General features: G+C 34.4%; 1 protein-coding gene and 1 pseudogene across 1 annotated transcript; one reads left to right on the forward strand and one right to left on the reverse strand.

Annotated features, from left to right (window-relative positions):
• Positions 1-1021: 1021 nt before the first annotated feature.
• LOC115452150 (vitellin-degrading protease) lies at positions 1022-6687 on the forward strand. Its single transcript, XM_030180608.2, has 7 exons — positions 1022-1200; positions 2724-2990; positions 4125-4215; positions 4581-4685; positions 4916-5041; positions 5200-5330; positions 6554-6687. The coding sequence occupies exons 1-7, from the start codon at positions 1193-1195 to the stop codon at positions 6660-6662; spliced, it is 837 nt and encodes a 278-aa protein (XP_030036468.2). The 5' UTR covers positions 1022-1192; the 3' UTR covers positions 6663-6687.
• LOC119190250 lies at positions 6684-13449 on the reverse strand (annotated as a pseudogene).
• Positions 13450-14434: the final 985 nt, after the last annotated feature.

Raw genomic sequence — 14434 nt, forward strand, 5'->3', positions numbered from 1 at the left:
AGGGAAATTAAAATTATTGTTAATTAAATTAAGAGTTAAATTAACAGTTATATAAAACTTTTAATTATAACGTCTTATAGAAGGATCTTTTATTCTTCGGGTGTTATGCTGAAAAACAATAAACAATGTTTTTAATTTATGTAAGGAACTTATTGAACTAAGTTACGGTTACACGCAACATTTTTGTAAAAAGGACTACACAAACATTTAATATCAAGTTAAAATTGACTTTAGCAAAAGCTTCCACGATACAGAAGCCTATGAATTAATCTTAGAATTTCCGTTGCTTTTACGCGAACGTTGGCAAATCCATCCCCGTGACTTTTCGATACGTGACAGCAATGTAAATCAACCAATGTGGATGGAATTCACCAAGTTTCCATTCATCATTCAGTAAATTCAGAGATTCAAAGTAGACGAACGCATTTTGTTCATTGATGAGAACGAATGGATCATTTGTCAACCGAAATTGATAGAGGCACGGTACATTTACCCAATTACCAGTAAAGCCGTGGCGCGTACTCGGAAGTAAATAAGCAACCTTTTTACACGCAGTAATACATGAAAACAAACTGTGCCACAACACAAACTACGGCTTTTTGTCTCGAGTTACCACTGCAGTTAATGCTGGAGTTTCAACGCGTTTTCATTTAGCTTGTGACACACCCCGACCCCTGTTATGTTCATTTCGTATTACAAATATGGCACAGTCAACGCTTGAAAGTTAGCAATAGGAATTCTAAAGTGGTGCAATAAAACTATGGAAACTGAACTATTGGTAGGATGCACGCTGTACGGAGACACAATACAGTTGTGGAGCGTCTATCATTTACACATGCGATAAACTAGTTTGTCAAAGAAATTTCTATTCTACACTCAACTGGGTAAGAACTATATTCATATTCACGATACCAAATGTTCTTTCCATACATAAATCTCGTATACTTTTACGAAAGCGGTAATAACTCGGTGTCGACGGTACGGCCCGACGAACTATGATTGCGAATTGTACTTACAAATACGAGGCTGCTTTATCGGTTTGTTACCATTCTCTCTTTGTTTATCGTTCGTCGGGTTTATTACTTGAGTTTCGACGAGGTCTGCGCACTAACAAGCGACGCTCTTGAAAATATTCTGAATAATGTAGAAGCCGCGGGCGAATCCGAATTAACTCTCGTGCCATCAGAGCGAGATGATTGTGTGAGTACATAAGGAATTTCCATCTCTTCTGATTTCATAGTTACGATTTTATGCGACAATTCTCAAAAGGCAATTCCGTTTATTACTTCATATATTTGTCAACTAGCGCTTAAATACGTACCAATGTGAAATATCCATTAGTAACTTGTGTTTAGTCGAATGGGAGTGCTATTGCTGGTGCGTAACAGGAATTGATATAAGCATTCGTTTTTGCTCCGTTTTATATTTAATTCTTTAATTTTATAATCATTATTTTTATTTTCCGTCAAAATTTCTTGTACTCTAAATACAGTAACTGCTTCTTTTGTATTTCGATCACTAACTAATATATCTATCTATGTACAAGTTTGTATTATAAAATAACACACCAACAAGCAATTCTTCTTCGCCAGATTGGTTTAGTGGCAATAAATAACTGTCGAGAGAGTAAACAACCCCTTATTAACTAACGTTTAGTTTAACCACATTTGTTTCAAATTCTAGTTTTTAGTGGATGAAATATACAATAAACAGAATGTATATTGCAAACCTTTTAAGTCTTCTATGATATTGGCAGTAACGTAACAAATTATATTCACAATACAATTCCATCCATACTTAAAATTAATAATATTTTTCTTATTTAGTTCACATATTATATTATGTCCTTCAAAAAACACTTAAGTGGAATTGTAGGTCTTAGAAAGTAACATAGGCATTTATAAAACCGTTGAAAGTAATTTACTAATTAAACAATGGCCGTACCTTTGTATTTGTGGTTCGGCCTTTGAATTAAGATAACTATTGTCATTTCTTAACATTTCTTAACAATCAGTGCCATACCACTTTACAGAAAAAGAACAGTTTCCTTATTCCTCCATATCATTTAAGTATTTATTTATTGTTGTGCGCTTGATTTTCAACAAACTTTTATAACCCAAGGGGTTTTAGCGTAACAATAGTTAGAACTTTGCTACAACTTACCAACAAATGGGGTCAATGCCTTGACTCTTAAAAGCATAAAGGGATTCAAAATTTTAACCATTAATCACAGTCGCTCTTCAAACGGCATTAAAGCGCTGGGAACCTACGAGAATATTCTAATAACTTAACGGATTTGGATAAAATATTCTTCCAATGTTTACGCGATTTAGAAATCGAAATAAAACTAGTCGGGAGAAAATTGAAATGCAAAAAACCGCAATAAATTCCGAAGAGTCTTCTATTTTAATAAAATAATCAAATCTCTTTATTAAAATATTCTTGCAGAATATTCTCTATATTCCAATAGAGCGAACTATTACAAATTGATACCAATATTTTTAGTGGTTCAATCACGCCAGAATGATAGTTATGAATATACAATTCCGGTACTAAACATATAGTAGAAATATTATAGACCTTCATAATACCAGCTCAGTAATATATACTGCTTACTGCTAAGCACGGGCCTCCTTTACTACGAAAAAGGTTTGTTACACCTATTCCGAAGTAAATTTGAAACAAATTCTGGAGTATTGTGGATAAGATTTTTTTTTTTATAGATTTTACACGTTGCTAGCTACGGTAACATCATACAGATTCCTGCCTCAGGAATCGCTGCAAGTCTCACTAACTACCGACGCATTACGCAAGTACATAAGCTCGTCTGCGGAGAGTCCTTACCACGTTTTAATAGTATACAGCAGTTTATACTGTTCGGGGGCGTTGGTGAGGAGTAAGGTGGTAGTCACCGTCGCCAGCTGTATGACCGTCAAGGAGCCTAAGAATGCGGTGGTCAAGATTGGCTCTGATACCATTGTGGGATACGGGTGGGTACCGCAGTGAGCTCACTTTACCGTGCAAATAAGGAAAACTACTAGTGCTCATAAGCAACAGCAATGCCACTTGAATTTCAATAAAACATCTTCTGGCACTATATTACGCTTGTCATCCTGAAATGCTTACCACATAATTTTTATCCGACTTGCGAATTAAACCGACAACACTTTAGCTAATATATTTTGCTAAAAGTCAAGTTCTTGGAACATCTAACTTTCGTGTTTCGGAGCTAGGTCTTTGCAACGCCAAACTTTCGTGTTAGCTTTTTACGTGAAACTACCGCAACCCAGGGCCAAATTAAGCCTCTCAGGGATACCTAGGCAATTTAGGTCAAGCGTTTACTTTTTTATCACCTTATAGTTTATTTATTATATATAGAACAAATACATTTAACTCACAAACATATGCCTTTATCTCCGAAGGGGTAAGCAAAGACGTAATAAGAGCATCCACATTTATTAGATAATAAATACCCCATTATATGACAGGAAAAATGGTTTTAAATAGAGTCACTTACACCTAACGTTACCCGATCAGGAAATCGAATCCATAACCTCACGGTTCAGCTCAATTACGCCACTACTAAACCAATGAGGTAATGGACAATACATTTTATTAAAATCACTATGTATGTTTTGTATATTATGAACTTTGTTCTTCACAATCACAATAATAAATATTTTTCACAATATCATAAGTAATAATTTATTATCATTCTTTCCTTAATGTATGTTGACGTTCCATATGAATATAGCTTTATACTTACTGGATAGTATTAATATAAAAATTGCGTGAATTCTTCATAAAAAATATTATCTTGCCCAATATAACCACTCCGGATATTGACATCCCCAAAAACACGTCAATAATAAAGGCAAAGGACAAGAATAATCTGCATGTGTCAATCAATTTATATTTTAGGATTTTTGTATCATTAATTAATCAATTTCTATCTCATGACTTGAATGAACATATTACAATTGAACTATATTATTTATTACTAAATTTGTTTTCTTATGTAATAAGTTAACTTGTGTTGTTAAGTTACATTGACACAAGTAATTAATACATATTAACAACCAAAATATAGAAATACTTTGAAATGTAAATTATTTCATTTTTAGCCAAATCATCCCAGTTGTAGAGGTGAAAATTCACGAATATTTCAAACACTTGAGCAGCATGGACAATGATATTGCAGTATTATGTTTAAAGGTGAGACAAGGTTCAAGGATAAAGGAGTGGGGTGCAGATTAGCTAAATATTAAACGACACTTTATAAAAGTGCAGTACTCGTCAATAACAGTGCAACCTCGCTTCTGCCTTGAAACATAACATTTCTTTTTATATAAACGGGCTGCTTTATTAGAGATAAGTAGTTCCCGCAAATTCGTCTCTACCTTTATATTAAAAGGCTTCAAAATATTAAATATTTTTATGACCATTAAAATTGAATAAAGTCTTTTTCTGATCCAAGAAGAAGCCTGTTAATTAAACTTCAATTATATTGCGCTAGACTCTATTATGTAAAAATCATTTATATTAAATATTAATAAATCACATTATTTTATACTCTACAGCACGACGTGAATTTGCTGCCAACAGCCAAGAAAGTAATCATTGTAGAGTCCGAGGTAGCGCTGCGAATTGGCACCACTCTTCAAGTTACTGGATGGGGTGGTCCGGTATGTAGTATTATTTCAGCTTAATTAATTTTTAATAATTATTCTATAATACTCTAAAAATAAATAAAACTTATCGTATTATAACGCCATCTAGTTACAGTGTGTCAAACAAAATCCTAAAAGATATAAGTATATAAGATTAGTTTAGAAGACCCTGGTTCTGGTTTATAAATTTACTACTAGATGGCGCTATTTTATTATTTTTATTTTTGATAAATTCTTATTTTTAGAAAATGCCGGGAAAATTCGCAAACGTACTTCTGCGCTCCGAAATGGTTGTCCTCAATAAAAGTCACTGCCAAAAACACTACAAACATTTGTTAACATCTTCAAACTTTTGTGTCAAATATCAGCCGGTGAGTAATAAATATGATATTAATTTGGTCATCCCGCCAAACACCTACGTATTTCCTTGAACCTGAATACAAAGATCGTAAATGACAAGACAAGAAATTATAAATTTATGTTTCCAAAAAGGGTGATTATCTTGTTATAAAGATTTCTTTGTTATTAGGAGCGACGATTGGGTGACAACGGAGGACCGGCGGTTTTAAATGAATTGCTTGTTGGTCTAGTTTCATTTGGAGCTACTAATATTAAGGAACCTCATGTAGCTGTCCTCACGAATGTGTCGTACTTTCATAGGTAAAAATTATTTTTCATAATAAGCGCTAGATATCAGCAAGTCGCAAAGTATCATTTTTTAATTTATTTAACAATTGTAACATATGTAGGTATATATAATAAAGTAGGCCAAATAAAAATAATTAAGCATTGCAATGCTAAGCAGCATGCGGCCTACCTTCCGCGCTGCTGTCCACCTCGGGGACTTGTGAAACTGATGCATTTTTATAGACTGCTCGCAACATGGCTATAACTTTTCTGTAAGTACCTACAGGTTTTTATACGGCGGGAAAACGAGCAACTAGTGAATGGATTTTTCATGCTCTTTAAAATGAAAAATAATGCTAAGTATTTTATTCTAGCTAAATCTATAAGAAGTTAAAAACAATTTTAATAAAACGAAATACTGAGAAAAAGGATCTTAATAGACGGATGACAAGATGATACTGGTGATAATGGCCTCTTATGAGGAACGAATGTCTAAAAAATAAAATACTAACTTATTTTTATAATACACTAAATACATATGGTTACGTTTCGACGAAAAGTCTTCGAAATTTTGTAAATCATACTGCGCTGATCAGTAGCTAATTTAAACAGGACTTGAGCCATTTATCTCGTCTTACGGAAGACAGGCAAGATAAATTTATTACCTGCTTGTCACTGAATATGTAGATATACTAGTATCTATACATTTCATCAGTTTTTTTAATTGTATGTAGGATAACAGCAGTCTAACTGAACAAAATTCTATTGTAATGAAAATATTATGTAGGTATTTAATTAATTATTAGTTATAAGGGCCATTGTGCAATGGCCCGACCTACTACTGAGTACGGAAAAAAGAGCCCTACAACATAGAGGGCGATTGTACTTACACATCTCTAACTATTTAGTATTATAATTGGATTAACTACGTCAATGTCAACTCAAGTAGTTTACGAATAGCAATTTAGAAATATAATTAACAGATAATTCTTTCGAAAGTAACAAACTTGAAATTAACGACCTACAAGCTTGTAAATCGAGTAATCAAATACAACTTATAACCACAATAATAACTAATTTTCACAAAGCCTTAGAACTTAGTTTGTGTGGTTTCTACATCTGTGAAAACTTTCACACTTACATAAGTAAACATATAAAATATACCAAATTCTACACGAACTAATAAAAAAAAAAACAAAATGTCTTCCGCGACCGATATTTTCGAATTAGAACTTTAATTTTAGCTCTGTTGCCAGATGGATATTACTGAACAGTTCGCGTTTGCTGAAGAAATATTGCATTCCGAAACACGACAAAGACGAGAAAGAGATTCAAGACATTCACCATCAGCAGGACGTCGCGTGATCGCTATTAAAAGAATTAAGAGTTCTGTTGTTTTACTTTTTTATTAGTCACCCAATTTTAATCTTTGTCGCCTACACATAATGTCGAAGAATCTGTACAAGTTGTGCTCTATCCACTTCCTGAAGTACCAAACATTGGCGTACACGCTTGGCTTTGTGCTTTTTTTGCGCATCCGTCACCATGCGACGTTATACCTACTATTAACCTGAAACAAAAAGGAATATTATAGTATAAACTACTTGACTTACTCTCGATTTTATACTAATAAATGACGAACGGACAACCTGCACGCCAGGTAGGCAACATGATTGCCCATTAACAGCCGCAAAACCAACATAACTTTGAATTATAATGCATTGCATGGCAAAGGCATTGCACTCTGCTCGTCACCATAAGACATTACCATACAATATTGAGTCTGTAATTGCACTGATTAGTATGTTCTTCAACCATCATCCCTGGAACTTTAATAAGGAATATCCAACAATAATACATAGTAAGGCTAAATTAGGCGAATCAACGAAGCTAGGTGGTCTTAACAAAAGATGATTGCTTTACAAAGAACATATCCGTCCTGTCATGGAGTACTACTTGCACCTTTGGGCTACGCTACCCACGTACCATTTACTTCCACTTGACTCCTTACAAAGACGTGCCGTTCAAATTGTAAACGATTTCCAAGGTCACGGGCGGTTTGGAACCGTTGAGCATGTGAAGAGACATTGGGCCTCTTTGCGTACTCTATCGGATCTCCCACGGGGAGTGTTCTAAGAAACTATTTGAGATGACACCGTCATCTCCGTTTTACTACCAGACTACCCGATCTTGGAGAGAAGTTCATCGATTCCACCTGGAAACGCCCTCCGTCTGCATTATACGTTTCCAGAGATATTTTTTTACCACGTCCGTGTTCACTCTGGAATGATCTAACTTCCACGGAGTTTCCTATGGCATTACTGACGTCCATGGCCGACGGTTACCACTTACCATCAGGTGGGCCGTTAACTCGTCTGTCTGGCGAAGGCAATAATAAAAAATAAAAAAAAACAAATAGCTAAATAAATGGAGTTGAAAATTCCCAGTCATAAGTAAAGATCCGTTTTATATCACTGCGTGGTGTAATCGGATTGTACCAACAACACGTGACAGCTTGTCACGCTGACCCATATTCCTTTCACCCTTCCGCAGCTGTCCACGAGTTCACAATCACGTGCCTTGCCTATAAATCGGTATATTTTCCGCATAAATCATAACTTTCTGTCACCATAGATCTTTTATAATGTAAAATAGTATGCCGTTTATCGTGTCACGTGATAAAAACGCTTATGTCTTATTGCAGTCTTAATCCTTTATAATTATCAATTTGATTGCAGTTAATCCAAGCCTAATTACTAAACCCCAATGCATATCTTGAATGCATTAATTTATAAATCACTGGATGATAACTGATTTTAACATTGGATAAAATAGTTTAGTGCAAACAATTCATTTGCAAAACTGTTGGCCTAAACACAGAAACGCCAATCTAAAGAGCAAGCATTCAATTTCCTTTCGAATGGTACACATCACAATCACTCGACAACTGTTGGAAATTACTAACAACTCTCATTTTGATTCCTGTTAAACTGTTTGCACTTTATTTTTGTTTGCATGGCGAAAGTGTAATTACAATAACTGTAGGTATAGCCTCAGGGGCGATTAAACGGCTATGTTGGGGGCACTGGTGGTAACCTACCACCACCCAGTGTTTAGCCCAGGTTGATAAAAAATATTAGGCAACAGTTGGACTCAGTCTCTAATCTTATATTAGGATTAATTGTATATTATAAGGTTAGAGACTGGGTGCAGCATGTATCCATGTATGTATAACTTATAGGTCTCCTAAATTGACATATTAGTATGTAATACAAATCCTGGAAGCCTTCTTCAGCGCATTAAGGAGATCTTTGAGTTCCTTTGACAACAAAATCCTGGTTAGCCTATGCAACCGACCCCACGAATCTATTTCCACCTGCCCCTACCCCATTGAAATGTTTGGTTGGCGCAAAACAATTTCTCACGCGTGTTCAAAGAGGTTTTTGCTGTTTTACAACCGGCTGCCTTAATTCCTATTTTTGCAAAAATATTAATTTACAGATAATCAATTTGTAAATAATCCCTGTATTTTATTTGCATAATACGTTACTATGCAGACAGAAAGCCGATGAATGTTTAATTCGCTTTTCATTCATGGTGAATGTGCAAAACATCATACAAAAGCTGGCAACCTTGTAATACATATGTACTGATTATACGCGTAATACAGAATATATATTAATATGATAAAGAGTTTGTTTGTTAGTACGCGCTTATCTCAGGAACTAATAAAACAAATTTGATTTTTTTCTCTAATAGGAAGCTACATTACTCCTGAATATTATAGGCTGCTTTTTATCCCGGGAAAATATTTATCCAAGAAAAGCATTTTCACGCGAGCTTAACCGCATGCAAGAAGTAGTGTAAATATAAAATTAAATAAAAATTCATTCGCTTTTTGGGTCCGCTATTTTCACTTTGACCATTGACATTAATATCGGTGCCTCTTTTTACCAGTCTCTAACATAACAAATTCTTTACGATTTTAATTACAAGCTCCTGAGCATACACTTCATACTGAATATATTATCATTGCCTCCTCACCCTTTCCAGAGGACTCCTCCTCCCGAGTCGCCTTTGCAAGTATCCCGTTTACCATCGCCATATAGACAGAACATATCCTTCCCTATCTTCAGGTTGTGAAGTCGGCTGCACTCCTTCGAAGGTACGAACTTCAAGTGCGTCATCATTAGACCTAGATCTGATATCGGCCCTCCGTACTAAAATAGAACAGATAAGTATAATAAAAACGTATGAGTCGGAGATAAGACGGATATTAATATTGCTAAAAATAAATAACAACCTTGGAGCGTATACTCGCAGCCATAAAGCTTTGTACGATGAAAAGTCGGAAGTATTAACTTTGAAAAGATTTATTTAAGATCGTGAATAATTATTAACAATAAGTCAGATGAAAGGAAAAAAGGATTTCTTCTTGTCACAAAAAAAAATTGAATTACTTTTTTGAATACGTACACAGCAATCTTGGAATATAATTTTGTTAGGATAAATAATTGTTGTGACGATTGTTTCTATAAAAACGCGTTTAGTTAAAACAAAAGGTAGACCGCGGTAATTGGTTACTGACAGTTCTACCGATCGGTTGATTGAAATCTTTGTGAAAGTATTTCTGTAGTCGATAACAATTCTTTTTATTTTAATTAAAATCGCTTCAGTTCCTAACAATATTGATTAGTTATGAATACTTTTGTTATATTATACTTTTGTTATGTTAATAGATGCCCCATTACCTGAGTCCAACCCCAACCAGTAACTTTGAAGTTCTTCTCTTTAGGCGACATCCATGCGTCGTTATTCACCAAGATCGCTTTCTTCGCCAGATTCCCCAACTGTATTGGCCCATCGACGAATAATAACGCTATGTCATTGGCAAACTGAGCAGTATTATTGTACTTTCTATGTACCACAAACGTTTTAACATCGTAGATTTTAGCATTGAAATCGTATACATATCTTGACCCTGGAATTAGTAAATATAAGGTGACAGTTGCCTCAGAGAAACATTTTCAGGAAAATAAACAGAGTGATAACTAGTTTCGTAAATCCTTAGGTGATTAACACAAGGCTTACGTTATACGTCGCACCGCCGCCGCAGTACGTGGACTGAAATTTTAATATAACTATGCAAACCGCGAAATAAATTGTTACTTCGCTCTATTTGTGTGTAATCTTTAGGTGTAACTGAAACGTTCTTACAATTTTATTATAAAAATATTATAAACTGGGTGTTGCTCTCAATTACGCCCGCTTTGAAAGCCTATCTTACTATGTAAATCCCTAAATGAATGTCGCGATCCACAGAGCTATCTCTACGACCCTAGCGCCATCTACTTAATTATCATATTAAAAATTCAAATATTTTTCAGGACAGAAAATTATCGGGATAAAAAGTAGCGTATGTGTTAATCAAAGGCATGGTCTTTCCGTATCTCCAAATCCGTTTAGGTGTTTACACGTTTACTTCTAACAAACATCCAAACATTTTTATAAACATGCACATTTATAATTTGAGTATAATTTTTTTTTATGTAGTTATATACATCGACGTGTATATAACTACATAAAAATATGTATTTTACATATTTTAATTTATAATTACTTTTTATTTAAGAAATAGGGATAGGAGCAAGCGTGTCTCATGATGGCAAAAGTGTACTCATTAACAATCAGATTATAGGTTGGCATAAATCACCCCATAACGGAATGTCTCTCGCTAGTCATATTTTGTACATAATAAAACCCATTTTTGGAATTTTAAGTCTACGAAATAAATTTTATTTTGGTGTATGAAACCTTGCTTAGACGTCTCTGACGAAAGCTGTGCAAATCTGCAGGTTGTTAGCTCCAGTAACCAATTTACGTCACGACGGAGAGATATTTAATATGTTGGAAGTGGAAATATGAACTGCTAATAAATCAAATCATAATATATATGGAGATAATACTGTTGCGTAAGATATTGCAATTTATGAGTTGAGACGTCAAATATTTATAATTTTATGTCCTGTATCGGGTACTTTAGAGGCATTTTACTCGTTTGCCCAAATAAGGATTTTCTAATTATTGATACAAAAACCCATCAAATTCAATGACAGTTAGTTCTACAAGCCATTACACACAGCTTTGATTATAAAAAGCAATTCCACGAGCGCTGTACACTTTGTATTAAAAAGAGGAAACTTTTTTGATTGAACAAGCGCTCAAGGGAAAATGTTGCGTAAATGTAAACGAACGAGGCTTCTCTGAAATAAATATTATATTCTAATTTTATATCTACTATCTTTTGTTTTTAAATTACTGGAACACATTTTGTATATAATATTTAATAGTATTCTTGTGATAAGCGATATAAATATAAATAAATAAATTAATTAACCATTGCATATCATAGAATCTGAGAATATACCTCAAATGCTACGCTAAATAAAAAAAAAGAGAAATGCCCACTCTCTCGACACCAATCGTCATCGGGAATTTCATTTCGACTTTGTTGTCTGTTCTATTTTGTGTTAACCTCGACGCGAATATTGGTTTAGCTGGTCGTTTTTTTAACAGCAGATTACTTGTATTCTAAAGCGGCAGTCCAACATAAATTGGTTAACGTTAGCAAAGTACAACACAATTTTAAAATATATAAGCAGAAAACCGTCACAGCTTAACTAATGCCACGATAACCGAGAACATAGAATTAATGTATTTTCAAAGGCATAGTTCGTGATTTTCTATATTTGGACCGTCTCAAGAATGTTGTCCTTCGTTGTTCCGTAATTCTTTCTACAGAAATATATCTCTACTAGCCTCAAGGCACCTCTTTATCATTTCTAAGGCTGGCAACGCTTTGATTTGACTGTTGAGATTTTACGCTTAGACTGTTTAGTTTATTGTTAATACAACAATGTAATATATAGTATTATTAAATTTGCGACTGAAGGACATGTATTTTTTTATATGAAATGACTCACTAATAAAATTTACGTCGGTAATTATTTGTTAAAAATAGGCTCACCAGCTTGTACCCGCATTTCATGAATATTTTTATTAACATCGAAACAATGTGCAGCCGTGAGCACCGTCCAGCTATTTATAATGCTGCCAGAACACATAGAGCCATAATTAAATATTTGAACTTGAAAAGGAAAACTTTCTAGTGACACCGGCTCACCGCCCACAATTTTTCCTTCAATGTCTTCTGTCCCTGTTTTTGTAATGTTCAGCACATAGTCGTGACCTTTTGCAACGTAATCGAAAAGAAAATATAAAAAGCTGAAAACATTTTAGTCGGCTCTTCATGGTGGTTTATACGAAATTAAAACACGTATAACATAAGCCACGGTCTGATATTGACCAATTAACTTTCAATCTGATTATTTTTATGTTTGCCGTAACTGGCTCATATTAGGACCAGATTAATTGTTTTTTATTCCGTCGAATTCAATTCAGTCGCAGTTGCTTATTGTGACGTAAATAGTATTTTTTTAAATATATTAAGAGGTAAACAATACCTCGAGCATTTCGTTTGATATTAATAAACAGCTTATCATTATTTATCCTATAATACCCTAGTATTCTATCTTATTTTTATAATCCATTCAAAACATCTACGGAAGTAAACAACTTATTTTAAATCTTAAATTATTGCTTATAAAAGTCAATTACAGTACAGATATTTACAAAGAGTATCGCGGATTCATGAAACGAAATTACTTGGCGACGGGTCGTGACGGTACGTCCGCCAAATAAAAATAAAAATGGCCGAATTAAAAACATAACAAAGCTTTACGTACGTAAATACGTTGATTGCATTAACATATTAAATAAATGACGTTGTTACACGTAAAACAGCTGTGTGTGTCGCGAGTTTCTTTATAAGAAAAAAATAATTACATAGAATGAAGTTATAGCATGACTTAATGATCTCGTTGTATCCTTAAGTGCGGATATAGTGGCTATGAGTATTAAACAAAATTTTAATACTTTGCCGCAGGATTGGTAAATAAATAAAATAAGTTTTTTTTTTAAATAAAATAAATCTAAAACTCTATTGGACGTTAGTGCGGTTACTGAGCGTTTTAATATTAAGTGATGCTGCGGCCGTTCTACGCATACAGTAAATAAATATTTACCTATTCATATTTTTAATAGCTTGTTTATAGTGGGCGACCATGAAATGATTCACGAGATCTCCCTTTCTGACTCAATTTTATTACCATCACGGGGGAATTGAATTGAAGCCATTGATGCTGAATTGACTTTTCTAATAAAGATTTCAAATGCTACAAAGCGAGTTGACTTAGCTTCTTTACACTCGTTAAGTTTGACAATAGGTCGCTAAGTCCACCGGACGACATTCCGAGTTAACAGTCTACTTGCAGCTCAAAGTTAGCCAGTATTAAGTCGTAAACTGTAAGCCGAGTGCGGCTGCGCCTTAAGTAAGCAATCGGCGGCTGAAATATTTGCCGCCCGCCTTCGCGCATCAGTTGCCTACCGCCTGCCGCGCTGTAAGCGCCGCGCGCGGCCTCTCATTGTACATAACCTAGCTCGTCGCTCTAGCAATAAACACTACCGACATGTATTATTAAACTGATAACGGCTATATACTGCAAACGCTGACGTCACGTACAGAACATATGATAGCGTTATTAAACATATTCGGAACTGAAACATCTAAAATTTTGGCAATCCGACTAGAGCGGCGATATCAAAACAAAGGTGTATATTGATTCGACGTTTGCAGTTGTCTTCGGTATGTATTAAAACATGTTTTTAATTTAGTTTTGTGTCGTATTTTAATGTTGGAAGCAAATTGTGGTAATCGTAAATTATTTTGTAAGTGTGATTTACGATTAAACGCACGTGACTGCAACTGCGCTCATTCCCTTCCAATATAGAGAAAGTTCGTTCATCACGTGTGCATTGTACACATAAATTTGTAAATTAAAAAATTATATTATAATTTACTAATATTATTAATAATACTCCCTTCACAATTTTTTTTCAAAGTGCATTTCCTAACACCTGTATCTTGCGTATATCCGTAAAGTGACAACATTAAATCCCGCTGTATCGTACCAATCACTTGTGAACGTGACAATGAGCTGTTTTGATAAGTGCCGCAT

This window comes from Manduca sexta, chromosome 23, assembly GCF_014839805.1.
Source record: "Manduca sexta isolate Smith_Timp_Sample1 chromosome 23, JHU_Msex_v1.0, whole genome shotgun sequence".
Classification (NCBI taxonomy): Eukaryota; Metazoa; Arthropoda; class Insecta; order Lepidoptera; family Sphingidae; genus Manduca; species Manduca sexta.

Excerpts from the sequence above, each read along its gene's own strand:
- LOC115452150 (XM_030180608.2), top strand. Across the intron at positions 2,991-4,124 it reads GATACCATTGTGGGATACGG|CCAAATCATCCCAGTTGTAG; the intron begins GTGGGTACCGCA and ends TTTCATTTTTAG. Across the intron at positions 5,331-6,553 it reads AATGTGTCGTACTTTCATAG|ATGGATATTACTGAACAGTT; the intron begins GTAAAAATTATT and ends CTCTGTTGCCAG.